Below are 27,925 nucleotides of genomic sequence, written 5' to 3'. Positions count from 1 at the left end.
TAGTGTACACCCGGCGCCTGACTCCCTCTAGCCTGCATCTAATACCACTTCTCCCTGGGGCCTACAGCTTAATGCGGGATTGACAGAATGGGCATCAGGACAGAACAAGCATTATTGTTATTGTTGTTGTTGTTGACAGAACAAGGCACATTATGCAGATGTGAGAATGCCATGTGCTACCTGGAGAGAAAATAATACATTCACATTCAAGAAATCATTGCAAAGATCTAATTTACTTCACAGATAATATTGGGCAAGAGAATTTCTTTGAGTATTCCTTCCCTGCCTGAGAGTTACTGTAAATTGATGAAAAACTCCTGGTTCAGACTTGCTTAATTCCCTAACATGATGATGATGATGATGATGATGATGAATATTATTATAAGGAAGAACTTATTTTTTGTTGGCATGTTGAAATACTGGGTGTTGCCTGGAGTACCTTGTCAAGGGCTAAGCATTCAATACAGTCATCCTTTCTACTTAGCAGCTTGAATTGGAAAGGCCTCCTCTTGCTCTGTACCCCATTCTGTCCCTCCCCCAGTCCCTCCCCAGGAGTGCTCATAGATGAAAGGGGATATTAAGGAGCAGTGTCATCTGTTTGGTTTGAAAAAGAAGGTAAACTTTTATTTAAAGACAGAGTTAGGAAAAGAAAGTCATGGTTTACTTAGAGAGATGACAATTTACATAAGGAAAACAGCACATTTGGCCAGGACAACAAAACAGCCCTCTGAGGCTGTCAGGAAAGCCGACCACAAACATGCCAATAAAGGGTTGAATTGTGTACGTGTGTGTATTTAAAAGAATTCTGTAAAACAGCATAAGACAAATACATGAACTAAAGCAGCATGTTTCCTGTCCTTGGGAAGTCAGGGGAACCTTTGTGCAGGTTCGTGGGATTGAAGTAATTTCTTTGTAGTGGTGTCGGACACAGAAGAAATCTCAATTCTCAGCCAGAGGGAGCAAGGGTCAGGGGGAGCTTTTTGGGTGTGGAAATAAAGGGCCAGAGAACTAGAGAGAGGATGGCACATGCGGAAATGCTCTGAAGACATTTAAACATGCACGCAGTGGAGGAAGGAGAGAGGTGAAGAGGTCCGAGCTCCTGAGTGCAGCCTGGAGAAAGTACTTGCCATGGCAGCCTGCTGCTGTGTGTTCAATACTTGGCGATAACCCATTATGCAGAAGAAATAACCCAAATGCCGTTGGCCAATCAAGGGCCAACTGGGCAGAATTTTCTGATGGTTGTCAAAACAATGCCCCAAATAATAACTCTTCCAAAGTTATCAGTGAAAAGATTTTAAAAACTCAGGCTGAAAAATGTTTCTCTTATTGAGACTTGGAAAAACCATTAGGTAAGCCAAGTACTGACGATTCTACGAGATTATTATTCAATTGAGATTTCTCCACACTGAAGATAAAGGGCTTGGAAATTATCCTTTAAGCAGCAAAAGATTTTATGAAGAATCAAAAATATTTTCGACTTCTTCACCCTTGAACCAGGTTTCAACAACATCAGGTTAGACATAAAGTACATTAGTGTTACTTAGCGCTTAGGAAATAAAGTCCTCCCCTCTGATAGCTAAGATTTCTTCTGTTGACCGTCTTTCTTTCAAATACAATTAGGCGTGTAAGAAATTATCAAAAATACTTGCCATTAGAAAAATTATCTTAATTCTTGTTAACCTCTCACCTCGTTATAAATGGGTGGGTTGGAGAGGCACACATTTTACCAGTGTTGTTTTTGATTGAGGGTACTGGCCATTTACAATAGCCTTTTAAAATTTCCAAATAGTTTGCAAAAGTACATACTACAAAATTTCATTGTTTCAAGATCAAAAGTCGCATTTAACACACCATACATGATTCATATGTACATTTACAGAGGTTTAAAGCACACAAAATTGTGCAGATAACGTACCGAAGTCTAAACTTTGATATATACTCCGTCGCATTCATAGCAACAAGATACAATAGATTCTGAACAAATAACCAATAATCAGCCAAATTACTATGTACACATTAGGCAGGAAGCAATTAAGTGCTGCCTAATAGAATGTCACTTAAATTACTTTTTCTATGAAACACCTCTCCCCCACTACACACACACACACACACACACACACACACACACACTTCTTTAATTCTTTTTCCATCACAAACGTTACACTGATGCTTGTGACCACAGACATGGGAAATCTTCAAATATCTGGTTGGTTACGGGGCAAGAAGCAACACAGCAACTCAGAGTAACTTAACATAATAATTTGCCAAATGTGGTATCTCTCAATCAGCTACTGGGTGGTGGTTACTGTGGAAGCATATTCAAGCCTTCATGTCATGGACCAAAGGAAGAGGAGCAGTCGGCATGAACTAATCACTTTATAACATTTGCCACTAAGTTAAATATTGAAAAATGTATATATCTGAGGGGAAAGCCCTAAGATAATATTTAAAGCAACAACCTAACTCCTACTTCCTTTATCAAAATAGCATATTTTCACAGTCTACCTATATGATTGTTAAATAAAACCAAATATCCTTTTGAATAACCATTTAAAAATTCATTATTAATGGAAATAAAAGAAATAATTGGAAAAAAAAAACCTCCACACCTCCCAAATAGAACTACTGTGTGCAGATGTAGTGGAAAAACCAGAGACCCGAAATATGGCAAAATCAGTGCTTCATAAACAGTCAATGGATTTTTCTAAAAATACTTTTTGCTAATGGCAAAGTTCAACACCTCAGAAAAACTCTGAATTAAGATCTTAGAATAAGTTTCCAAACTGTACAACATAGTTTCAAACACACTACCCTTGTTGTTTGTAAGGCCACATTGAAGTTTAGCTTAACAGTCATGAGCCATGTGCTTGAACATCTTATGAGAGGTGACCTGCAAAGGATCGAGTTTTTTCCTTGCTCACCCTGCTACCTGTGAAGAGGTATCATTGCTTTCCCAAATAGCTCCTTTAAAAATGTCCTTAAAGTTATCACCAGGAAATAAAAGTTCAGATTTGCTCTATTGAATCGTCTGAAAAAATACTGAGACTTTACGAAGTGAAAATGTAGCACTTGCAATTCTCCGAGAGTGTTCTCCTGTTAATCTATAACCACCCTAAAGGGTATGTTACAGTTCAATAAACAAATATACCAAGAGATGCACACTCCCTGTGGCAGCTCTGCTACATACAAAGTTGAGAGAGCTGTAGAACAATAGCATCATCTTTCTAACAAGTATCAGTTTTAAGAAGCCAGTGAATTCTGTACATAACTAGGGAAATTAAATGCACTACAGACCCCTCAGCATCTTGAGTTGATAGCTTTCCAAGAGAAAGTGAGTATACTTGGGCGGAGCATGAAGAACAAAAGGAGGCCAAGGAGTTGGGATTTTCCGGTATGCCTCCTTGTCTAAAATCATCTTCAAGTGAGCTCAGTGCTTACCCGGGTGCACGTTCATGTGGCAGGATAACAATGATTGAGAGGCCAGCCCTCTTTCCCACTTGTCTGGCATGATCTCCTGGCAAGGATGGGGTGGGTGTTTGCCAGGTGGCTCCCGGACAAGGTCTTTTTAGGGGAGTACAACAAGGCTTCAGTCATTGCTTTTCATAAAGTGCTTTGGGATCCTTCAGGAATGGGGGCTGGAGGAATATTATTACTAATTGGCTTCAACTTTCAAACCAAATGGAACCATTTTCTCCAGTGTAATTATTGCTTTGAGCATCAGTGAATGTTCTAAAAACGAAATGGGTCTCATCTTTAAGCACCCACTTCTTTAAATACTCATTCCCAAGAGTGAAAGTTTTAAATTACTGTCTCCCAGGTATCCTCACCAATTAAGAGGGTGCGATAGCCTTTGCAACTGTTACAAGCATATATGTCAAAGACTTGCATTTTCCAGGCTGTTATCCTTATGACTAGACAGTGAGAGTGAAATCAGAGATGTCTGGCCCAGCATGTACCATGCTGGCCGGCCCAAGGGGACAGGCTCCTGTCTCTTCCAGGACATTGGTGAGATGCATGGTGATGATGGCTACACTCATATCAGATCATGAGCTCCTTGTGGCCTGGGAATGTGTTTTATACTTGATTTTTTTGTTCTCTGTGGGACTTAGAATAGAGACAGATGTGTGGGAGGGCCTCAGTCAATGATTTCTGAGGATTTTCACAAATGATGAGAGCTGGCTAATACCAGTGAGAATTAAGCATGTTAGAAAAACCATGGAAAAGAGGACCCGGGATAAGAAAGTTTCCTCGCAGAGGCTCCCAGGTTGGACTTAGAATGAAAGACAAATGCCCATCATATCCCAAACCAAACCCAAACAAAAACAAGACAAAACAAACAAACAAGAAGTCCTCACACATTGTAAAGTTTTCATAATGAGAAGACTGGCCAAATGAATAAAGGACTGTGAATTAGAGAGCACAGTTTTTGCTCCCAAGAGTGAATGAATTTAAAGCAGGCTCACAAAGTGGAGGTACGGGCGGAGGGAAGCTATTTGAACAAACAGCTAATTACCAAGGATGTAACATCCACTTCTGTATAGGCACAGTTCTGGGAAATTGCATTTTCACGTTGATTAAGCATGCCCGTGAAACCTAATGTGCGGTACTCATTTCACGGGCATGCATTTCTTTTCCTCACAGAAGGTGAAGCAATAACCCCGTGTCCCCAGTATAAATTAGTGGGTTTGGACTTAATGCAATCTTACTTCATGAGTCATTATTTGGTCCAGTGTGCCAGAGCTTGCTGACCAAACAAGGGGCCCAAGGGTGGGTCAGTGCCTCCTTTTGCTGCCTGTCAAATGCCTTCCCTCTAATTCACAGTCACACACCTCCTTGCATGCCACCAGACAGGTTGTGGTCAGAGAACCATTTGGTTTCTTCATTCTTGACAATTCCAGCATCTCACCTCACACTTATTGAACATATACAATCTATCTTATAATTAGGAATAAGTAGACACTGATTGCAGGTGAAGGCCATTTTTTTGTTGTTATTAAAGAGGAGTCATATGGTAACTTTAAATGACATTTTGCCCAAATTTGCATTTTAATTAATTCGCTTAGATGTCTATTATATGAAATTTGAATTTCCTGGCAACAAGGAGCTCTATGAATATTGGAAACCTATTAGGTAAAGGTTGAGAAAAAAAAGTTGAATTTGGAATTAGAAGTAGATCATTGGAAAACTAGGTAATAGCCTATAGACAAGAGTTGACTAGGTATGTATCAATTCCCAATAGGAGAGCCTGCTACAAAGAGAATGGTTGAGAGTTCTGACTCTGACTCTGAGACTGAACTAGCTCTTTGACTTTGAGCAAGTTCCTTAACCACTCTGGGCCTTAATTGCATCATCTGTAAACACAAGGACTTAGACTAATTTTATGGTTCCTTCTAGCTCTAACACTCCATACACATAGAATTCACTTAGAAAAAAGAAAACTGCCTTTTAAAATTCTCCCAGGCATGGAAAAGGAGCTGCAGTGATTCTGATCAGATTCTTTGGGAGGTTCATTGAGTATAAAATCTCTTTAAAAAAAAAAAAAAAAAAGGCCTGAGCTCTGGGCTTTAGTTTTCTAATGACCATAGGACATGGGCCAAATCTGTGCCTTTCCACCAGGGTAATTATTTATGTTTAAATCAAATGTTTTAAAAATGGAAGGGATTGGAATAACATTGTGAACAGGGGACTTTGTATGAACTCCCATGAGGACGAATGGTAGAATTGTGGGGATAGCAGTAGGGCCATAAAGAGCAGTATTTAACCAAAATGTCTATGAAGCAGAAAAGGACCATTTAGAATATCAGTGAACTGAATGGATCTTGGCTCCAGGACATGAGGGAAGGCTCATGCCTTTTAAAACATGCAGTGCAATTTCTCTTTGATTTGGGTTCTCCTCTGGGAGAAAGGCAGGTGGGAGGCAATGAGACCAAAGCAAGATTTTCAGGTGTCTTTGAGCACAGCCTTGGAACCACTGGCAGGGCCTTCTAGGGAAAGATTTTCCCCGAGGTCAATGGATTAACTGATTTCTGGGTAAAACTGACTTTGGAAGGGATAGATGAAAAAGGGGAAGGCAGCAACCCAAGCCCTGGACAATCTGTCCTGTGACCTGTGAAGTAGGAGTGAGATGTGTCTGTGTGACTGTAAGGACTCCATCACTGCCTGGCCATATCTGCAGGGCACTTTCTTGTTCAATGACAATTCCATCACCTAAGAAATCTGGAGCAGGTCCATTGTTATTTTCAAATTTCAGAGACACAGCCCCCATGGACTTAGTTATTTTAGGATTGTAAAGCAAATGCATTTTTGCTCATGTCTTTCTCCCTCCCCTTGTCTTGACTATAATCCAGGCTGTCTCTTAATTCAGCCCCTCTTCTTGCCCCTGGAATAACAAACAGCCCTTTTTCATGCCTGAATGGGAGGCAAGAGTGCAGGAAGGGCTGCTTCCTGCCCTGTTCTATCTTTGCAAGACAGAGCTAGAAGACAACCATCCTCTACTTTTGTTTCTGGTGGTTTCCACACAGCACGAAGTGAAGAAAAGGCCTGCCCAAGGCCTCCTTAATCAGATCAGTGCCGATGGATAAACTGGACTTGGCGAGCCTCTGAGAACCCTGCACTTTGGGACGACGTGGTTGAGCTGACAGGGAACCCTGGACAAGTCCACTTGACCCTGTGCCCTGGAGATACAACCTGGGCTTCTCGCCTCCAAATCATCCTAAAGGTTCAGAAAGGAGAGAAAAACAACGCTAATCTTATTTTTCATGGATAGAACTCCTCTTATCAATCACAAATTCATGAAAGAGCCCTAAACCCGGGGGAGGGAGGGGGTTCAGATTACAAAGCCAGCTGCAGAACTGAGGGTGGCTCCACGGGCCGCCCTGCCTTAGTCACAGGCCCCCCGAAGGACAGGCATGTTCCAACTGCTATGTCAGGGGTCTCTGGACACAAAAGCCTCCCTATGCCCTTCAGAGGCTGGCCTGGGAATGACACTGGCAACTCCCGCCTTTACCCCAACTCGATTATTTTTGTTTGTCAATCCTCACCTGAGGATATTTTTCCCATTGATTGGTTTAGAGCGAGTAGAGGGAGGGGCAGGGAGGGGCAGGGAGGGAGAAACATCGATGTGAGCGTCGCATCCGCGGGCGGCCTCGGCACGTGCCCCAGGCCGGGCGGGTCGAACCTGCAGCCCAGGCACGTGCCCTCTGGTCACGGAGCCACAGGGACCACGGCCTCTTTAAAAAAAAAAAAAAAAAAAAAAAAAAGAGGGCCCGGAACCTGGAACCTATGAGTTTTTTAACATTCAAACCACTTGAAAAAGGGTGGGGACAAGGCGGGGCCAGGCTGGGCGACAGAAAATGCAGGGACTTGCGGCGGAGCGGAGACAGCCAGGCCCCTAGAGCATGCTGCTGAGTATTTCCGACGCGGGCGAGGCGGCGGGAGCCTCGGGGCTCCCCTCGGGGCGGGCGGGGCTGGGCAGGCGGGCGTGGCCCCCGGGGGGCGGGCTCAGGCCGGCCCAGGGCTTGGCGCCCACGTCCGCCAGCGCCTCGGGGTAGGGCTCCACGTAGATGCGGTGCACGGAGGGCCTCGGGTCCTGGAGGATGCTCTGCCGCCCCTCGGGGAGGCTCGCGGCGTGGGCCAGAACCAGGCCCCGGGGCCCATCGGCAGCGGGCCCGAGGCGCTCGGCCTCCCCGGGCTGCTGCGCCAGGTCGCAGGCCCGGGACAGGTGCTGAGTGTAAACGCCCTGGGACAGCGAGAGCGACTGCGTCTCACCGCGCATGCGTAGCCAGCGGTGGTGCCGGCTGAAGCCCCCGTAGTGCTGGTGCTTGGCCGGCTTCCGCTTTCCCAGGAAGCCCAGCGGTGGCGGCCGCGCGCCCGGCGCCATCTTGCCGTGGTTCTTGGGCCCGAAGCCCGTGAGGGTCAGGCCGTGGAGGAACTCGACACACGTGTGGTCTGGGTCTGGCCCCAGTCCTGGCCCCGGCCCGGGAAGCCGGCCCTGAGGGTCCTGGCCGGGCCCCAGCGGAGACTTCACGTCGTGCACCTGCAGGACGTCGGGGGCGCTGCCGCTCAGGCCGCTGAGAGCCTGCTGGGCGATGTCGTGCGATGACAGGTAGACCAGGTCCAAGTCTCGGGGGCTCAGGGCGTCGCTGGAGTCGTAGTCACTGTCGGTGGGGAGGAAGACTTCTGAGCAGCCTTCTTCATCAGAGCAGGGCTGTGAATCTGCAAAGCCAGAGACTGAGGTTAGGAAACAGAAAAACTCGGAGCCGGGGCTGTTTCCTGGGCGCGGAGTCCATGGCGTCAGACCCCCTTCCGCCCTCCTGTTCCTGGAAGGGCCCTATGCTTCGTTTAATGGTTTGCACTCACCTCTTGAAATTATTAAAGCGTTTTTGAACAGGGGGCCCCACCTTTCCGTTTCGCATAGAGCGGTGGTGGGCCCTGTGCTTAGCTTAAGGGAAAGGGAGGAGCGGAACCCTGGCAGGCCCGCCCGACGGCGGCCTCACGCCCCGCGTAGGGTTTTATTATTTCATTACCCACTGGGCTGTGTAGACAGGATGAAACAGGAGACAGAGCTGGATGTTACTCACTTATCATTCCCTATTCTTCAGATAGGATTTTTTTTTTTTTTTTTTGCATTTGGTGCAGTAGCCGGAAGTTAAAAAGGGGGAAGGGAGAGGAGGCGGCACTGGGGTGGCTGAAGCCAGGAAAGCCTGGTCCGAGCCCTAACCTTCCTCCACCTACTTGCTCTGTGATCTCGGGGAAGCTACTTAGCTTCTTTGAGCTTCTGTTCTCCTATCTGTGACATGGGGATGATAGTAGGACTTACTAAGGGTGACTGTAAAAAACAAATCCGTTATGTGTACAAACACCACGTTGTCAGGTGTCTAAAAAGAAAAAAAAAAAAAAAAGTAAGGCCGAAGGAAAAAAAAAAAACAACCAGAAGTAAAATCAGAGGCAAAAACAAATCTTGAAGTGCATGCTGCGATGATCGTCAGTGAGCCACAAGTTTAATTCTATAGACATTTGTCGTTGAATGTGCTACTTACTTACAGGCTTTCCCCCAATCAGGTTGGAGGGCAAGGACTATCTTAAAGTCCTTTTAATTTCCCACAAAACTCAGCCCATAATAGGTACTTGGTAAATATATGCTAATTTTGAAAACATGAAAGTGCTCTTAAAACGAAGAAATCTCTAATCTACAAAATTGAGACAGTCCCAATAAAAAAGTCTCCATAGGATTTAAAAATGGAATTTAGTAAATTGATTTTTAAATTCATCTGGAAGAGAAAATTTATGAGACTAGCCATACTTTTTTTTTCTTTTTTCTTTTTTTTAGATACAACAGAGAGGGGCCTGAATTACCAGATATCAAAACATCCTATAGAGCTTTGGTAATTAAGACTTTGTACTTTTAATTACAGAGTTTAAATGGATCTGTGGATCTATGGAATAGAAAAATAAAGTCCCCAAACAGTCTTCATTCTGTGTGATAATTTAACATATGGTAAAGGTAACATTTGAAATTAGGGCAATGAATAGATTAATGAGTATATAGTGTTGGGAAAATAGGTTATCCCTTTAGCAAATATAATTAGAGAAAGTCCTACCTCATACCATATATAAAAGTAAATTCCATGTAGTTCATATATAACAACCAAACCCTATAAGTATTAGAAGATAATATGTAATTTTGGGATGGGGTGGTCTTTCTAAGCAAGACAAAACCCCAGAAGTCAGAAAAGAAGTGATTGGTAAATATGATTATATCAAAGCTTAATACTTTGTAAGACAATTGATACCATAAACAAAAAGATGAGTGATAGATTGGAAGAAAATAGTAATAATATGCTTGACAAAAGATTAATATCCAGAATATATAAAAATTCCTATAAATCACTAAGAAGACAGTCTGAATGCACAAGAAATAACCAGCACTTCCAAGAATAATTAATACAAATGACCAATAAAAGATGTTCAACTTAGATAGACTATAATTACTAGCTAGATAGTAATTAGGAAAATGCAACCTGAAACAACAATGAGGCATTTTTCCCCCCATCAGATTTGCTAAAAATAAAAAGAGTGATAATCTCATGTGTTGGTGATGTGTGGGAAATCAGGGGCGCTCATATAATGATGGTGGGAATATAAAGTGGTACAGCCCTTTGGATAGAAATTAGGTAGAATAAAATTATATGTATCGTTTGTCCCAGCAAGTCCTGTTTTAGATATCTGTGTTTGAGAAATTGTCACTGTGTGTACATGGAAGCATTTATAAGTTATGTTCTGCAGTGTGATTTATAACAGTGAAAAACTGGGAATAACCTTGTGGCTGAGACTGCTGTGAAAGGAAGACTTAGAGGCACAGAAGCATTAAGAAAAGAAAAATAAGAAAAGAAAGATAGTTTACTTGCAAAGTTCTACAAGGGAGTCCAAATTCAGGACTGGCTTGCTGATTTAAAAATACAACAGCTCTTTAAAAAGTAAAAACCCACAGGGTTACAGCGTTATAGTCAGTCTGTTCATGGTAGAAAGTCAGACATGATTATTGTAAGAATATGGCAAACTTTAGGGAAAATTTTTGTTTTGTTAGGGATTCAGTAATTTACACAAATAGGATTAGGGTTTCTTCTGTTTTAGTGAGTAGATCCAGATGTAAGACTTTTTTTTTTCTTGTTTGTTTATTTCAGGGTCAGGGTGTGAAGTATTCCCCCCACCTCTTAATTTTGTAGCCAGTGGAAGTTTTTGAAGAATTTTGAGGAAGTAACTGACAAGGTGAAAGTTGTGATTTAGGGTAATTATGTAGCAGGTAGGATGTAAGATGAACAGACAGCAGGGAGGCCAGCAAGGAGGCTGTGGTTCAAGCTATGTTTCCTTTAAACATTTATCGTTTTCAGGCTGTGGGGCTGAGGAAGAGCAGAGGTTATGTGGAGGAAAATAGAACTCCAGGTAAGTCATTCATTCAAAGATGTGTACTGATCACCTATTTTGTGCTAAACAGACATGGTCTCTGCTTTCAAGCAGCTCATAGAGAGTGGATTAGACAACAAATAAGTCAGAAAGTATGTAAGATTAATTTTAGATAGTGCGAAGTTCTCTGAAGAAAATGAAACTGGATTTCAGGTAAAGAGACTTGGGAGGAAGGTTCTATTGATAAGGTAGCCAGGGGAGGAATCTGTAGAAAGTTGAGTTGAGATCTCAGTGATTAGAAGGAACTAGCTATGGGAAAGTTTTAGGTAACAGTGTTCCAGACAACTTGGAGAAGCAAGTGCACAAGCCCTGAAGTGACTGGTAGGTTTCAAGCCTCAGTGAGTGAAAGATGGAGTAATATTAAACTGGAGGAGTTAAATTGCAGCATGTTTGGGCAGTGGAAGAGATGGTAAATTTAATATGGGACAAGTTGAATTTGAGGGGATGGAATGGGAGCCTGGTCTGGGAGGGAATTGGGAGGTTGAGGGAAGATGTTTGTGGTTAGAGACGGAACCATTTGAAAGGGAACTGTTGGAGATGTGAGAGGGGTAGGTTGATGGATGTAACAAGGATGGGTGATCTTGTGAGCACCAGTGCTGGCACTGGTCTCTAGTGAAAATAATGGAAGGTCACATGGTTAGGAAAGAAGACATATAAAAAGATGTTCAACCTAAAAGTAGAGAACTTCATAAAGACTTGGGCTGAATGACTTAGATATTCTTAAAACAAGTTTTAGACACTACTTTCCCCAATTTTTAGTGAGAAAAAAGGTCACTTCAAGTAACAGGGTCTCAGAACTGTTGGTTGTTTTTGATGATGCCAGCAATAGGTGCTATGGGGTGATGAGGAAGAGAGGTTAACTGAAGATTTGAAATTGGGCTGGAAATAATATCCAGGCAAAGAACTGATAGTTGACTTTAGTAATAATAAGATCTGTGGACTAGTCATTATGCTAAGTGCTTTAGGTGCTTTATCTTATATAATGCTTACAACTATTCCCATTTTGCAGATAAGAATACTGAGGTTACTGGGCTGGTGTGGTTTAGTGGTTGTGCGTCGACCCATGAACCATGAGATTGCTGTTCAATTCCTCCTGGTCAGGGCATGCACCCGGGTTGCGGGCTCGATCCCTAGTTTGGGGCATGCAGGAGGCAGCCAATTGATGATTGTGACTCTCTCTCATCATTGATGTTTCTCTCTCTCCCGTCCTTTCCCTTCCTCTCTCTGAAATCAGTAAAAACATTAAAAAAAAAAAAAAAAGTACTGAGGCTTAGGCTTATTAAACTTTCCAATTCATGTAGTAGACTAAATGGCAGAATAGGAACCCACATGCAGATTTGTCTCACTCCAAAGAGCTGCTATACTGCCATTCACTTTAGCCTTTGCATAGCTCCCTGGAAGCCTCTTGAGGGCTGGGACATGGCTCATCTAGCCTACTTTGTTTAGTACCCACGCAAAGTTATATTAATTAAGTTCTTAGTAAGGGCTTCTTGACATTGCTGCTGCTAGAGAATCATATTAGGTCTTGTATTAGTTTCCTGTGGCTGCTGTAACAAATTATCACCCAAGGGGTGGCTTAAAACAAGAGGAATTGATTCTCTCACAGCTCTTGAAGCCAGAGGCTGAAATCGAGGTGTCAGCAGGGCTGAATTTTGGAGGCCGGGGCAGGGGAAGAACTTTCTTGCCTCTTCCAGCTTCTGGTGGCATTCCTTGTCGCTGCATCACTCCAGTCTCTGCTTGTCTTCATATGGACTCTTTTTCTTATAAGGACCCATGTCATTGGATTTAGAGTCCACCTGGATAATCCAGGGTGATCTCATCCCAAGATCCTTGATTACACCTTCAAAGACCCTTTTTCCAATTAAGGTCACATTCACAGGTTCGAAGGGTAAGGACAGGAACATAGCTTTTTGGGGGCCACCATTCAACCCATTAGGAGTCTGATAAGAAAAATGTAACTAGAAGCAACTGCTGAGGGGTTTGTGACACCTTTTTCCTATTTCCAGCCCATACTCAGGTCAAGCACTCTGAAAGAGCAGTTTGCACTTTGACCTCTCAGCATACAAATAGTGACCATTTATTGTTTGCAGGTGACTAAGGGGTATATGAAGGTGTGCTTTAAAGGGCTGACATTCTAATATTTTAATAGATCATCATATTTTAAGACTCAGTCTCTCAGGAAGAGCTTGTGTTGATTTCCCCAGGGGGGTTAGTTGCTCAGTTCGTTTGGCTTTTATAGCATTTTATTTATATCTCTGTTACTGCATTTATCAAGCTTTTTTATAAATTACTCATTTGCATGTTTATCGACTTCTGAGTTGTGAACTCTAGAGAGCATGCATTATTGTCTTACTCATCTCTGCTTAGCAAGTGTTGAAGTCAGTCAATGAAGGAATAGACTAAAGAAGGAGGCAAGCAAAGGGACGTTTCTCATCTTCTGTATTTCCCAGATCATGCAATCTGAACTAGGACATGTGAGCAGGCTGTGAGGCCCTCCTAAGTAGACTGTGACTGAGTTGTCATTGTGTTATCAGCCTCTTGTGCTGGATCTGGTACATACAAAGCTCTCAGTAAAATACGTTGAGTTGAATTGAAATAGAAACAAATATTGAAATCTGGGAACATAAAAGGTGGTAAAATTTGACTGCCTCTTAAAAAACAGTACTGAAAGCAGCCTGAAAAGACTGCTTTTTCAAAAAAAAAAAGAAGGCCTAATTTACTTAATTTGCCATAGACATTCCTGAAAGCAGTCACCCAAATCATTTTGCTTTATATTTGACTTGGTGAGTCAGCCCAGTTATAGCAGAAAGAACAATTCTCTTAAAATTAGACAAACCTGGGCTGAGGTCCTGTCCTACTCCTTGCTGTGTCAATCTAGAGCAAACCACTTAGCCCCTCTGAACCTTCATCTCTAGCGGGGAGGTAATTATATTGCCTACCTTCCATAGGTGCTATGAGGATTAAATTAGTTGGTTAAAAAGGCTTTCAGTGCCTTACAAACAGAAGGTGTCAGTATTATTGAGATCCTTTCCGTCCTTAAATAGAGATTAACTAGAAAACAACTCAAGAGGTGGCTCATTAAATTACAAATCAGCAATCATATAAGCTTCAAGGTTTTGCTGTGAGAATGCTGTTAATGAAGGAGAACAGCAATCTCTTGTATGATGTTTTGTGTTGGTGATCATTTAGTCTGGGACTCTTATTTCTCACCCTAGATTTAGCAGTGACTTAGTAAGTGGTGTAACTTCCTACTGGAGCTCCGAGGAGTAAGGGAGATGGGCGTTAAATCAAGAGAAGAGCAAGTTATAACTGTAGTAACCCAGAATGGAGATGAAAAAGGGCTTGGGTATGGAGTGGTAAATATTATTTACAGGTTCATGGACCCACACTTGGGAAACACTGCTCTAGTGGGAATCTAAATATTTGACTTCCATGGTGGTTGTATTGTTTATTATGAGACTTAGTGGAACCTATTGCTTAGAGTGGGATACCCCTCCCAGAACAAGCTGGGAAAATCTCCATCATGCCAGCCAGGGCACTGAGGAGAGTTTCCAGGGACTTAGGCCACTGCCACTCCCTCCCTTTCTGGAAAAGAATGCAGCTTCCATCCCCTGATCCAGCCATATGCTCCATTAAGCATCAGAGGCACCTTGCCCAGTAGTTATTTTAATAAACCTGGTTGTGCTCCTCAATTTCCCTTAGAGGGCCCACTGGGCAGGCTAGCACTGGTAGAACCTTGGTTTCCCTCTGGTTGACCCAGGAGCTGTTTGATGAAGGTTCTGCCCATAGTATTAGTGCTGGCTTAGGAAGCTTGGCTTTCTTGCCATTGTAATGGGTGTTGCAACTCCTGGGCTCAGTGGATCAGGCCAACAACAGCAGGGTAGGGTTGATGTGGATTATGAGGGCGTTATGGAGAGATGACATTTCAGGAAAGAGTAATTGATTTAAAAGCTATTGCTTTTCTCTTCAAAGCAGGGGACATGGCAAGACAAAAAGAAAGGAATAATAAGCAGGATTCGTTCTAAAAATACATCTTTACATTTTTAATGCATTTTTGTCTGAATTTGTATTTCTTTTTGTGCTTCAGTGAATCTATTTTCACTGCATGTAAGTAGAATTTAAATAATTTATACATAAAGAATTTTAATAAATCTCTCAGGCCTTGGGTAGAACCTCAGGGGTTTGTTCACCTTCTAATTTCCCAAGAGAAATAGCATCTTCAGATGTCGATTTTTTTCAAGCTGTTTAGTTTATGCCATAGCGTCCTTAACGTCATCTGGGAAAAGACTACCAGGAAGATTTACATTTGGATGCTCAGGATAATCCTCAAATGCATCTGAAGGAAACAAATCCCCCCTCCCCCTGTTGCCTCACCCATGCGTCACTAGGAGAAATAGTATGGGGGGGGGGGGAATTACCACTGCCTGTGACCACTACACCCACAGAAAAGGAATGGGGGAGAAAATACCCATGTGAGGGACGAAATCATTCCACCCCCTGCCTTGAGCTGCCTTTTCTAGGAGCCAGCTTCCCCCCTTGGGTCCTTGGGAGATGCTTAATTTTAATGGACTCAGAGGAGTTCTACTTCATGTTTGAAAACCACATAGAAATGGGAAGTAAAAGCATTTCACTCCCCCCCACCCCCCACCCCAGTTACACACAAACAAATCCAAAACAGCCTTAAAACAGAGTCTTGGGCTAGCAGCAGAGGCTAGGCTTGTGATAGGCTCTGCAATTCTAGCAGGTCCTCAGAAGTTAGGTGAACCCTACCCACACACAATGAAATTATGTTGCAAACTTCTTCCTGTGAGCCACTCGGGGATGTTCCTCTAAACTGGATTTTTTTTCTTTTTCATAAATGGTTTTCAAATGATGAAAACTCATTGCACTAGTGGAGATGACAGAGTATGCAGATTTCATGCTCTGAAATGCTTTTGTTTTTGTGAGGGGATAGGACACTCAATGTTTCACACAGCTCTCAACAGTTTCCCTGTCACTCGGTTCCATTTTTCATTTGCTGCCCTCCACGTCTTTGTGTTTCACAGCCTGTGGAATCTTGGCTTCAGAGGAACAAATGGGCCCAAGAGAGGGTTATATTTTAAGAAACAGAATGATCATCGCTCACATTTTAAGTCAATAATAAAATCTGAATGTAATTGGCCAGATCCTCCCAGCAGGGAGTGTGTAACCCATCATCTGGCCAACGAGAGTTTGGCACTCCTGTGGCATAGGAGAGGCCACCCTCATACAGCCAGGGGGAACCACTTAGGATCCTGCGGCCAAGAAAAGAAAGATTGGGAAATTGTGAGCAGACAGGACACACAAAGGCTGTGAAGGTGGAAGTAGAATTGAGTGATTTGTAGAATTATGTGAGTTGTGGAATGGCAGAGGGCAGATCTAGCTTGCCTTTAAAAATGCCCTTTCAACACTATACCTCCCTAGCTACTGCCCTCCCTCCCTCTTCTCTTTCACAGCCAAGATTTTGAAAAAAGAGTGTACCCTGTGGGTTCCACTTCCTTACTCCCACTTGCTCCCCGATCTACTTTGGTTTAGTTTCCAGCTCCTTCCCTGCTATCATCAAGATTACTGATGACTTCCTTATTCAGAACAAAACAAAACAATAGAAGCTTCTCAGTTTTATTTAACCTCTGACCATCATTTGACATGCTTTAATTTCTGTGACACTGCTCTCTCTGTTTTTTTAAATCTTCTTTCTCTGGTGGTTCCTTTTTAGTCTGAGATGTCTTGCTGCTCCTTCCATAGTCTCCTCTTCTTACGATACCTACTCTCTCTAGTGAGTCCCAAGCATTATTGTAGCTACATTATTTATATGTCAACAATTCTTTTTTTTTTAATCTTCACCCGAGGATACTTTCCCATTGCTTTTTCAGAGAGAGTGGAAGGGGGGGGAAAGAGAGAGAGAAACTGATGTGGGAGAGACACATCTATTGGTTGCCTCTTGTATCCACCCAGACTGGGGCCGGGGATCAAGCCTGCAACCGAGGTATGTGCCCTTGGCCGGAATTGAACCTGGGACCTGTTCAGTCCACAGGCCGATACTCTAACCACTGAGCCAAACCCACTAGAGAGCCACATGTCAGTAATTCTTAAGTCTTCATTAGTCCAGTTCTCCTTCCTGAGCTCCAGACCCCCTACATTCTGTTTTCTCCTGAATGTTTCTTTTTATGTGGAATGTCCCAAAACTAACTCAAATTCAACGTGCCCAGCGACCCAAGCTTGCTTTTCCTTGTCTCACTTTCTTTTTTTTTTTAAAAATGGCATCATCATATCCTGAGACAGGCCAGAAAACTTGGTATCTCCTCTGTTAATGGCTTCCTTATTGACCTCCTTGCTTCCAGTACTGTTCTCCTGTATGTATAACAGCCAGATTTGGCTTGAAAGAGTAATTCAGATTACATCAATCCTTGCTTAAAAGTTTCCAACAGCTTTTCATGATGAGTAGAATAAAATCCAAATCTTTTCTCATGGCCCTCCCTGGTTTGTCCCTTGCCTTTCTCCCTTCTCTCTCACCTCTACCCCTTGGTTCACGCTGTCCCAATGACTTCGGCCTTCTTTCCGTCCCTCACTCATCTCAGAGCCTTTTGTTATCTGGTTGCCTAGAATATTCCAACTCTGGATCTTTGCCCTACTGGCTCTTTGTTCTGTGGTAGGTTCGAATGCAGCCTTCACAGCCAGGTCTCTGCTGATCATCCCAGGGAATTCCATGCTGGCCTGCCCGCCCGGATTGCTGTTTTATATTGTACATGGGAATTTTCGCTATCTGAAATTTGTTTATGTTTTCATTGTTTGTCACTGTGTTTAGAACAGAGACTTTGCTTTGTTTATTACTATATCCCTCTTACCTCAGAGAGTACCTGGAACATGGTGGGTAACCAAAAAATATATATTTTTTAAGTGAAAAAAAAAGAAAAAAAGACCAGTGCACTTGGATCCTGAGTTCAGCCAGACTGCTTGGGTTTCCCTGAACTACAACATAGTTGCACATTCTGCTCCCTCTGCCTATGATGCTCCCCTCATTTCTCTTTTTCAGTTCAACTTTGCTGATCCTTCAGTACTTGACTCTGTCATCTCCTCCGGGAAGCTCTTTTTGATCTCATGAGTTTAACACCTCCAACATACTGGATAGCACCCTATATACATCCTTATTGGGATACATATGCAATTATCAGGAATTAAAAAAAAATTTATTGATTTCAGAGAGAGGAAGGGAGAGGGGGAGAGAGAGATAGAAACATCAATGATGAGAGAGTTGTCATTGATTTGCTGCCTCTTGCACCCACCCCCCCCCCCGGGTATCGAGCCCGCAACCCCGGCATGTGCCCTGACCTGGAATCGAACGAGATCGCCTGGATCCTAGGTCAGTGCTCAACCGCTGAGCCTCTCCCGGCTGGGCAGGAAATTTTTGTTAACGCATTAGACTAACTTCTGCCAGGGACAGTGTTTTAGCCCAGTAAGAATCTATAAAAATACACTTGAGAGACTCTACTTAAAGAATTCTTTTGTTGAATTATTTGGTAAATAGTAGAATCCTTTGGTAATGTAAATTAGCTGTCTCTCAGATTCTTCCACTGGCGCAGTGTTGATTTTCAGACATTGAGGTTTTTTAAAAATAGGAGGATATGCAAACTCACTTACGGAAAAGTCATATCCCCACTGTTTTCTGTAAGAAGACTAATAACATTAAATATGATACCTACAATCAATTGTCTATAATATGCCATGCATCTCTCACATAGACTATCCTATTCACAAGTAACTTTTCAAGGTGTATATTTCTCTCATTTTACATATGCGGAAACTGAGACTCATGTAGTAATTTGTTTGAGCTCCTTTAGCTAGTAAAATAAAGCTGGGATTTGAATCCAGGTCTCTGATTTCTAAGCCCGAAGCTCTTTCTGCTACACCATGCTGCCCCCTATGGGACAAGCCCACATTTCAGTACTGTTTATTAAAAATACCAATTTTTATTGTAAAGCTTACAAAATTGTAATTTATCAGCTATGGCAGCGATTTTCACCCAGTAATAGTCAAGTATTGCATGTTTTAGGAATTTTTGTGGCACACTGATTGAAAATCACTGAACTACAGAATTAGGAAGGATGCTTTGAATGCCATTATTTTAATTGACTAAACATATGGCACTAGTCTTAACATGTCCTGGGCAAGAACATTATGTTGCCTTTGACTAGTATGCTTTCTGTTTATAAGCATAAAGGTGTTTTGTGGAAATTTGTGGTTAGCACTTGCCATGTGAATTGAAACTTGATTCCCAAGAGCGGAGGTGATTGGCTGGATATCTCGTCCAGCTTGTCTGTAAGGTGTCTCCTGCTAGCTGTGTCCACAATGATGCCAACCTACTTATTTGGTCTTAGGCTCCAGATTCTAGTTTATCCAAGGTTTCTTTCTTTTCCACCTCTCACCCCAGGGCACTGGTGCCATTTGGGAGGGAAGCTTGCCCTGAACTGTTGATCAGGTGGGACCTACTTCCTTCCTTGCTCCTGTCAGCCCCTATTTCCTAGAGGCTGGGCCTGTTCTCCTTCCTTACTTGGTTTCAGTCAGATTCGCTTAGCTAACCTGGCCTGCACGTGGCACTGAAGCCCTCTCCACTCTGCTCTTCTGAGTCCTCTTCCCTGCTCTCTGTCCTTCTGTATCTCAGAAGCTTGGACTGAATCTTTCCTACTCCTAAATGGAGTTGATCTCAGCTTACTGCCTTAGTTTCCTACCCCTCCACTGCTCCAATGTTGTGCCCTCTATGTTTTTAGACTCTTACCACTGAGTAGTGCTTCCTGCTGCTTGATGGGACCAGTGCCTCAGCACTGAAGAACGTCATCAGTGGGGATAGGACCGAGAGTCTGGTGACTGAAATACATAACTTGAGATCTCGTTGCTTACCACTCACTGCCTTTCTCCTGTGCATCTCCGGGGACGGGGATGGTGATGGAAGACAGTCTATATGTGAGGATGTAGAGCTGATCTTCTTTAGGGTCTGCTCATCTGAGGGGTCTATCAGCTTAGTGATGAATAAGCCAGAAATTGATTGTTTGTATCTTGCATACTGTAGAGCATCCATGATCCATCTCATTTCACGCCAAACTTCATCTATTTGCTTTGAAATAAAGTGGTAAAAGACATTAAGTTATCAAATGAGCATTAAAGAGCAGTTAACTTTTCCCTGAGAGTCCAAGATTTTCCACTTTGTAAACTGTACATTGTTAAAAGATTTTCAGTTGTTGCTATAACAATCATAATTATTGTGGTGGGCTGAATGTGGCCTCCCATGTCCTAACCCCTGGAATTTGTGAATATGACATTATATGATAAAAGAGGGAAAATACCTTACATGGCAAAAGGTGTGATTAAGGATTCTGAGAGGAGGAGTTTATTGTGGATTATCTGGGTGGGCCCTAATGCCTATGATGAATGTCCCCATAAAGACATTCTTATGAGAGTGAGGCACAGAGACATTTGCAGACAGAAGAGGAGGCTGCCAAGGAAGCAGAGGTTGAAGTGGTGTGGCTACAAGTCAAGAAGCTGAAAGAAGGAGAGAGCAGATTCTTCTGGAAAGCCTCCAAAGGGAATGTGGCCCTAGCAGCACCTTGATTTCAGATTTCTGACCTCAAGAACTTGATAATGCATTTCTGTTTGTTTCAGGCAGCTCTGTTTGTGAGAATTTGTTACAGCAGCCACAGGAAACTAATACAATTATTAACAGTAACTACTTGTTTTCTTTGGATGAGATTGTTTCAGCTTTATTGCTGAGGCTGGGTAGTAAGATTCAGTGTAGAAACAATGTTTATTTCTTAATTTTTCTCAGTGATGAAGAAAAATTAAAAGCAGGGGTCCAGAGAAACCTGTGGACTGAGTTTAACACACTTAGCTAAGTAGCTCTAAAAGAAGTACAATTTTCACCCATTTTACCTTAAACTGTTGATCTAAATAACTGACAACATAATCCCCCTTATTTTAAGGTCCAAATTCAGCTTCTAAAGACTTGCTGACACATTTTTTGAAAAGAAAGACCAAGAACTCTCTAGGTCTGTTGGTTAAAAGTTCTGCATCCATTTCTCACCCTACCTTTTAAAAATTTTGGTTTTCATCCCATGAATTACACCCCTTTCTCTGTACTCAGGCAAGATAATATTTTTATTAAAATGTAAAGGTGATTGGTTTTCTCAGAGCATAGTTACAAGGTGCTTGAGGGGATGATAGATTGGCTATATTTAATGAGCTGTGTTTCTATTACAGTTTAGGAGCATTTGAAGCATTACAGTATATAAATTATAGCCTAATTGCCCGTTAGGCTTAAGCAGCTCAAACTCCGCCGGTCTCCAAGTCTCTGCACTTGGGCATTTCTGCTGTGTGCGCTGTCTATAAAGCCTGTGTACCTTATCTATGATTTTCTGCACCTCCCCTGGTCCAGCCCTCCCCCTTTCTGGCCGTGCTCCTTGGCTTCTTTTCCTTGCTGTATTTACATAGACTCCCTTGCTCTTTACAATGTTTGGTTTGTGTAGTAACTTCAACACTGTCTTAGATCTGGAATCATACAAATGCTCTCGCGGCTGGCGGTTGCCTCTGCAGGTTATGGTGTGTGGTGGGCTGAGCTGTGAATGCCAGTGGGTGAGTGGCTACAGCTGGTTTTCATTTTGAGAGAGAGAGAGAGACTGAGAAGCCCCAAGTAGATAGGGGATGGGTGATGTCCCATTGTCTTCAGCCAGTGACATCATCTGTGTCGTAAGGAACAAGGCATGTCACTAAAGGCTCAGAGAGGTGGTCTGGTTTTATCCTGGCCCAGAAGTGATTTTTTCTGAATCCTTTGGGAATTGGCTTTTATCCAAGTCTTCGTGTACCTGGCTCGGTAGAAGGAGAGTACCTAGAGAGGCTCTCAAGTTACCTGCTTGGGGAGGCCAGAGAGGGCTAGAACTTTGAATTCCTGGCCTGGCCTGCTTGTATCCATCCCACTTAGTGAAAGGGGAGGAGAAAAAGGCAGTGGAGCCCTGGGCTGGGTGGAAAAGAGAGGAGCAAGGGTAGTCACCAGGGAGTAAGAGTGTGGCCAGGACTCCTGGATGGTCTGAGACTGACAGACAAGAAACAGCCTTCTTGCTGGATGGACAGACTGGATTCAGGGAGGCTTCCGTGGAATGAAGCAGAAACAGAACCTGAGGCCTGGTTAGAAAAGCGCTTTCCTAAAAATATTTATGGCTGTTAAAGAGCCATGAAGTGTTAGCGTCAACCAGGCCCTAGAAGTCATCTCTCTAGTCCAGTCCATTCATTTTATACGTGAGGAATTTAGGCCCATGGAGATCCAGTGAATTGTTCAATACTCCAAGGTTTATCAGAAGATTCCGGACTAAAAACGTATGCTGGTTGACTGTGGTCATTGTTCTGACTGTGCTCCACTGTCCCATACATTGGGTTCAAAAGATGAGCCCATCTTTCATTCATCCTTCCTCTTCCCACCCCTCACGCCTGTCTGTGTTCCACTTCTACTGGACATAAAACAAATGATGGAGGTGTTTTGAATTTTCAAATGCTACATTCTCAGGTTGAGAGAGCAAGTAACTTCCTGAAAGGTTTATTTCTTTAGTGGGAGAGGCCACCTGAGATATCTCATTTATAGGGTGAGGGAAGTACAACAGGCTTCCCTGCTCACCACTTTGCACGTATATGACATCTTCTCCTGAGTACTTAATAAACGCCATGTCTTGCGTATTCATGTTTCAAAGCATCTTCCCTTCGTATTAATGAATGAGTTGAACAAGTGAATGTCTGATTTATTACTTACTTCTGTGCAGGCATGTCCTGAGCGCTCTATGTGATTATCTTGTTGGATTCTCAGTGGCACTGTGAGCTAGGCTGTTATCACCACCCCTGCTTTACAGATGAGGAGCTAGAGAAATTTATGTGCCCGGTTCATAGCATTTTCTCATCTTAGGTCATCATTACTTCTTGCCTGGATGGTTCTAATAGCTTCTTATGTGGTTTCCCAGCATTTAGTCTTCTCCTTAAAGCCAGGAATGATATGCAAATTAAATAGTGAGTGTGGCCCTTGAGAATGGGTGCTTACTACGAACAGCCAGTGTGGCCACGCCCATGCCCATGGGAGGACGATCCTGCCCTATTTGCGTCTACCCTGAGCAGCTATGAGAACCTATAATTTACCTTCCTCCAAAACTTAGACCAGGTCTCTCCTTTCTGCAGAATAAAGTGCAGATTTCTTACCTGCCTTCAATAAAGCCCTTGTAACCTGATCGAGTCGCTACTTTTACTTTCCCAGTCACTCAGTTGATGCCCCACCCTACCTTGACTACTCGTTGTTCCCCAAGTACAGTTTTCCCTGCTCTTTCTGCCTTGTCTCTTTATACTTTGTCTTTCAACCCCCCTCCCCCCGCCCCCAGTCTATTTCTCACCAGAGTTTAACCTGTCTCTCCAGGCCCAGCGCAGATCTCAGATATCAGTTACACGCCCTATGGCAAACTTCTCTTATACCACAAATGTAAGTTCATTTTTACTTCTTTGTGTTGATACAGAGCTTTTTTATTGTTTTTTTTTTGTTTGTTTTTTTTTTTACTTTTGGCACCTAGCTCATTTTACAAATTGTATTTATATACATTTCTTGTCTCCCCTAATGAGTTTTAAACTCTTTAAGGTCAGGGACCATGCCTAATTCGATGTTGTATCTTCCTTATAGTGCCCAACACCTGGGTGTTCAACAAATACTTATCAGATTGAACCGAATGTATATTATAGTGATACTTATTTATCATGGGGCTATTGCTACTGTACTGATTTTGTGAATTGGCAGAAAGATCATAAGATTTGTACAAGAGATTTAGAGGCAGTGTCAGACCAGTTGACATTCTCTTGATGACTAGTCAGTCCCCCTGCCACAAGACCCTGAGGTGGTCACCGTAAGGCCTTTCCAGACAAGACCGTGGACAGGGAACCCACTCTTCTAACCTCTGTAGCTGCACATTCAAGTGTCAACTCTGCTGGAAAGAAGTTCAAAGCACGAGGAATTGTAGGTCCAACTCGATTGGGGTTAACATAAACCAGTGGATCATTTTCTTCTCTTTTTCTCTGCGGTGTGAGTTAATTAATACAGTGTTTCTGTTGGATTTGTCAGTGGGCTACCAGGTAAGAATACTATTCTGATCACTACTTCTTGCGCTGGGGAAACCACTGCTCCCCGCCACAGCTGCTGATGCAGCTTTTTGTAACGCTGTGATTCATCTGTAGCATTTTCTTAAGCCTTTGTTTAAAAACTCACATCTCCGGAGCTCTGGACTTTAACCAAATCAACAGGCTACTTGCAACACTGTGGTCTTTTGGTCAGCCCAGATGGCCATTCCTTCTTCTGCCTGTTTCTCACTCCCTCTGCCCTGCCTCTTCCTTTCACCTCAGAAGAAACAAACTCTTACCTGAATGAAGTCTAAAACTTGCTGGTGTCTTTGTTTGGCAGCTGCAACCTCGCTGTCTGAGATCGCTTCCCTCAGGGACTGCTGGGTATTCAGAGAATCCAGCTCGACAACGGCAGAGAGGCGGCAATACAGACCAATAAATTTCTCCCTGTAGCTGCAGAAATGAACTGGAAGATGGACAAGCAGAACAAAACATGTTAAGCTCTGGTATCAAAACAGAGAAATTCATACCTCAGAGAAAACAAGTTGAATGAAAACATGATTTATTAATCCTATCAGTGGAAAATATTGAGCCATAAATAAATTATAAATGTGCTCTTAAGGAGCCAGTTGTCTGGCTTCAGTCAGACAGTATTCCCTTTTAAGGTCTACCAAGTCCTGGAAAGGTATGGGGAAGTGGGGTTGGCTCAAGCTGCAGTTTATGGTGTTCAGCCCCTAACGCTGGGGCTGAAGGTATATACACAAATATACGTACATGTCATATATGTAAATAAGTTATTTATATACTGGGAAAATGAGTTTGCATATCACTTTAAAGAAAAAAGGAAGTCAAGGAACAATTTGAAACATAGTTTTGATTTCCATGTCTGACTTCCAGCATGTGCTTTGTGTGCTTTTTTCCAAGGCCAGAAGTCCCAGAAGATACAAGAAATGCTTTTCTCAGGGTATCTCTTGCTTGGCTGGAGACTTCCCTAAGGGCCTAGGATCATGGGTTTTGATCCCCCTCCCTCCTCCGCTCCTCAGCTTTTTTGGAAGAATGACAGAGCAGGTGCCTTGACAGGTGACTTTGTCTTCAGCGGGCTTGACCTTCCTCCCTCAAAAGGCAGTGGGCCAGAGGCTGGGGTCTGCAGCCCTACCTTCATCTCCATCATGGAGGAGGGAGACAGCAGTGCGGGACTCAGCCTGGGGCAGACAGCCTGAGGCGGTCAGCTTCTCCATACTTCTCTGACCACCACACTTGCGTACTGTGACTTTAGATGCCAGCGGGATGAGAACAGCCTCCCGATTCAGACCAGGGTAGTACCAGTGTCTTCCTGGTCATTGTTGAATTTGGAGATTCACTCCTTAGGAACCTCACTGTGTACTGGACCTGTACTGGTGCATTCCATGCTTTGGAAATGGGGCTGTTATAACGCAACAAATATGTGGAAACGTTTTTATTCTGGCTCTTTGGTGAGGGAGTTTAGGAAGAATATCTAATTACTTCCCTTGGGCCCCTTCACTGTTGATTCCTGAGACCTACCTAGACTTGGCCATGCAAGGAAGCTAAAAACCACGCGTCCTTAAAATGGGACATCTCGCCATCTGTCCACCACAGTGGGGAAGCCCTACTTCTCTGCATGTTGAGAAATTTCTGTGGCCCTGCAGTTCCCATCTCATCACTGCTGCTTCCTTGCATGACTTCCTCTTAGAGAGACTCTCAGGTGGGTGTGAGGGTAACCTGCTCTGTTTGTACTTTCTCCTGTGGAGGTGAGGGTTTCAGTGGCCCCTTTTACTCCAGCTGTGCACCACTTCAAGGAGGTATTTTTAAAAAATTTTTTAGATTTTTATTTTTTGTTACTCCTCACCCAAGGATTTTTTCCCATTGATTTTTTTTTAGAGGGAGTGGAAGGGAGGGAGGGAGGGGGGCAGAGAGAAACATTGATGTGAGAGAGACACATCGATTGGTTGCCTCCCACACATGCCCTGGCCCCAGCCAGGGATTGAACCTGCAATCCAGGTACATGCCTTTGACTGGGAATCAAACCCATGACCCTTCTGTGTGGGGGGCCAGTGCTCTAACCGCTGAGCCTGGCCGGCCAGGGCTCAAGGAGGTATCTCTTATTGGGCAGTCTCGGTTCTGGGGCTTGGCTTTTCTCTCTAGTGTCAGGTTCTTCCTTCTGACTTCCTCTACTCCAGTATTTCTCCCTTGCCTGCCACACAGAAGAATGTTTATAATTTATTTATATAGCTTTTTAGTAAGTGACAAACTGTGGAGCTCCTCCCAAATGATCTACTTTTCCCAGCTTAAAGATCATAAGCTCCTTCTTGACGTCAGGGTAGAATGGAAACATCTTGCTGCCATATGGTGAGTCCCTTGTGATCTATCTTCAGTCACTGTCTTCCATCGCTCAGCCACCCCCCATCCTCTGCTTCCACTCACATTGACCCCAAGCTTTGGTCAAGCTGGACTTACTACAGGTCCTTTTGTACTGACATGCTTTTAAACATGCCCTTTCCTTGTCCTCAGATACTCTGCTCTACCAGTACCTCCAGGTGAGCCTCATCTGCTCCTTAGATGTCTTCTCGGTGAAATCTTCACTAACACCTCTTCCCCTCCAGGCAGAACTAGTTTCTCTCTCTTTTGTGTGCTTAAGGCACTAGTTTCCAAATGTCTTGGGACACTTATCCCACTTTATTGTTACTATGCATTTACTTGACTACCTTGGTATTAGACTGATTTCCTTAAGGGCAAGAACCATGCCTCCTAGTAATTTTTATTTCCTCAAAACCTGGAACATTGTAGCTCTTCAATGAATGGTTATTGACAGGATGCACAACAACAAAAAAGCACGCCCTGATTTGAAGAGAGCGGACCCTTCCTCTGAAGTCTCCTCTTTCCCCTGCTCTTTCTCACCATGCTCCTGATGCTCCTGTTTTGAAAGGTGTGTGCCAGACCTGCAGTACTTACTGGCAGTCTGTAGGACAGAGTCACCATTACTTTGTAGTTTGCCCTTGACTCTTGTAGCTCCCTGAATGCCTCTTTATACCTTTCAAGGAGGGATTATATCCTCTTAGTACTTGACAGATGCCCTGTCTTGGCTGGAGAGTGAAGAGAGTGAGGCATCTCACAAGCTTGCCTTTCCAAACCAAGTTGTTTAAAAAAAAAAAAAAAAAAAAGGTCTCTTTTCTTTCTAAAATATGACTTGTAAGATGGGGACTGAAGAATTTCTTTTAATTTAAGAAATTCTGAGCACTATCAGTATCATCTAAATTCTAGAACACCAGGGTGTCCACAACTTTCTCTTGTTGTGTCTCCTTGTGGCAGTAGGCTTGGATCAGTGGGTGGTCTCACAGCGCCCACACCACCCGTGCCACTCACCACAGTGACCCATGGGGACCTCTCAGCTACAGCGCTTCACTTTCCTGCCCTAGTGGTTTTCATCCAGAGCCTTTAATGTTACTTTAACAAATGTTACTTTAACATAGTCTTTTGTGGTTTAGCAATGATACATTCAGTGGCCATCTCTGAGGAGGGGAGGATAGGCTGGAAGCTTCTAATTCTCTTCTAATGTGAATCACATGCATTTTACAGACAAAATGGTATAAGGGTACAATAATGCATTATCTGGACCACATGACCAATTTGTTAGTAATTTACAAACTAAGACTCATTTTCTGTGGTGGTGTTTCTTTTTTTGATGTAAGATAGTGACAGACTAAAGCACAGTTGGCTCCAATGCTTGAAGCCAGATTGGAGGATAGTAGAGTGGAAAGTACTCAGGCTTAGGTATCAGAACTGCGTGTGAATCATCGACCTGCCA

The 27,925-nt window shown here is 43.2% G+C and overlaps 1 protein-coding gene across 1 annotated transcript in view; it reads right to left on the bottom strand.

Annotated features, from left to right (window-relative positions):
• Positions 1–7,390: 7,390 nt before the first annotated feature.
• The window catches only part of ANKFN1 (ankyrin repeat and fibronectin type III domain containing 1), a 119,516-nt gene continuing 98,981 nt past the window's right edge, over positions 7,391–27,925 (bottom strand). Inside the window, exons 15-17 of the mRNA XM_087825636.1 lie at positions 24,402–24,568; positions 19,876–20,089; positions 7,391–8,214 (exon numbers count right to left, since the gene is read on the bottom strand). Of these exons, the coding sequence (XP_087681762.1) occupies positions 7,391–8,214; positions 19,876–20,089; positions 24,402–24,568 (1,205 nt within the window). The remainder of the gene's footprint in view (positions 8,215–19,875; positions 20,090–24,401; positions 24,569–27,925) is intronic.

The sequence above is a fragment of the Miniopterus natalensis genome, chromosome 17, assembly GCF_054644295.1.
Source record: "Miniopterus natalensis isolate mMinNat1 chromosome 17, mMinNat1.hap1, whole genome shotgun sequence".
NCBI lineage: Eukaryota > Metazoa > Chordata > Mammalia > Chiroptera > Miniopteridae > Miniopterus > Miniopterus natalensis.
Note: the sequence above shows the minus strand (reverse complement) of the source record. Positions and strands in the feature narration are given on the sequence as shown.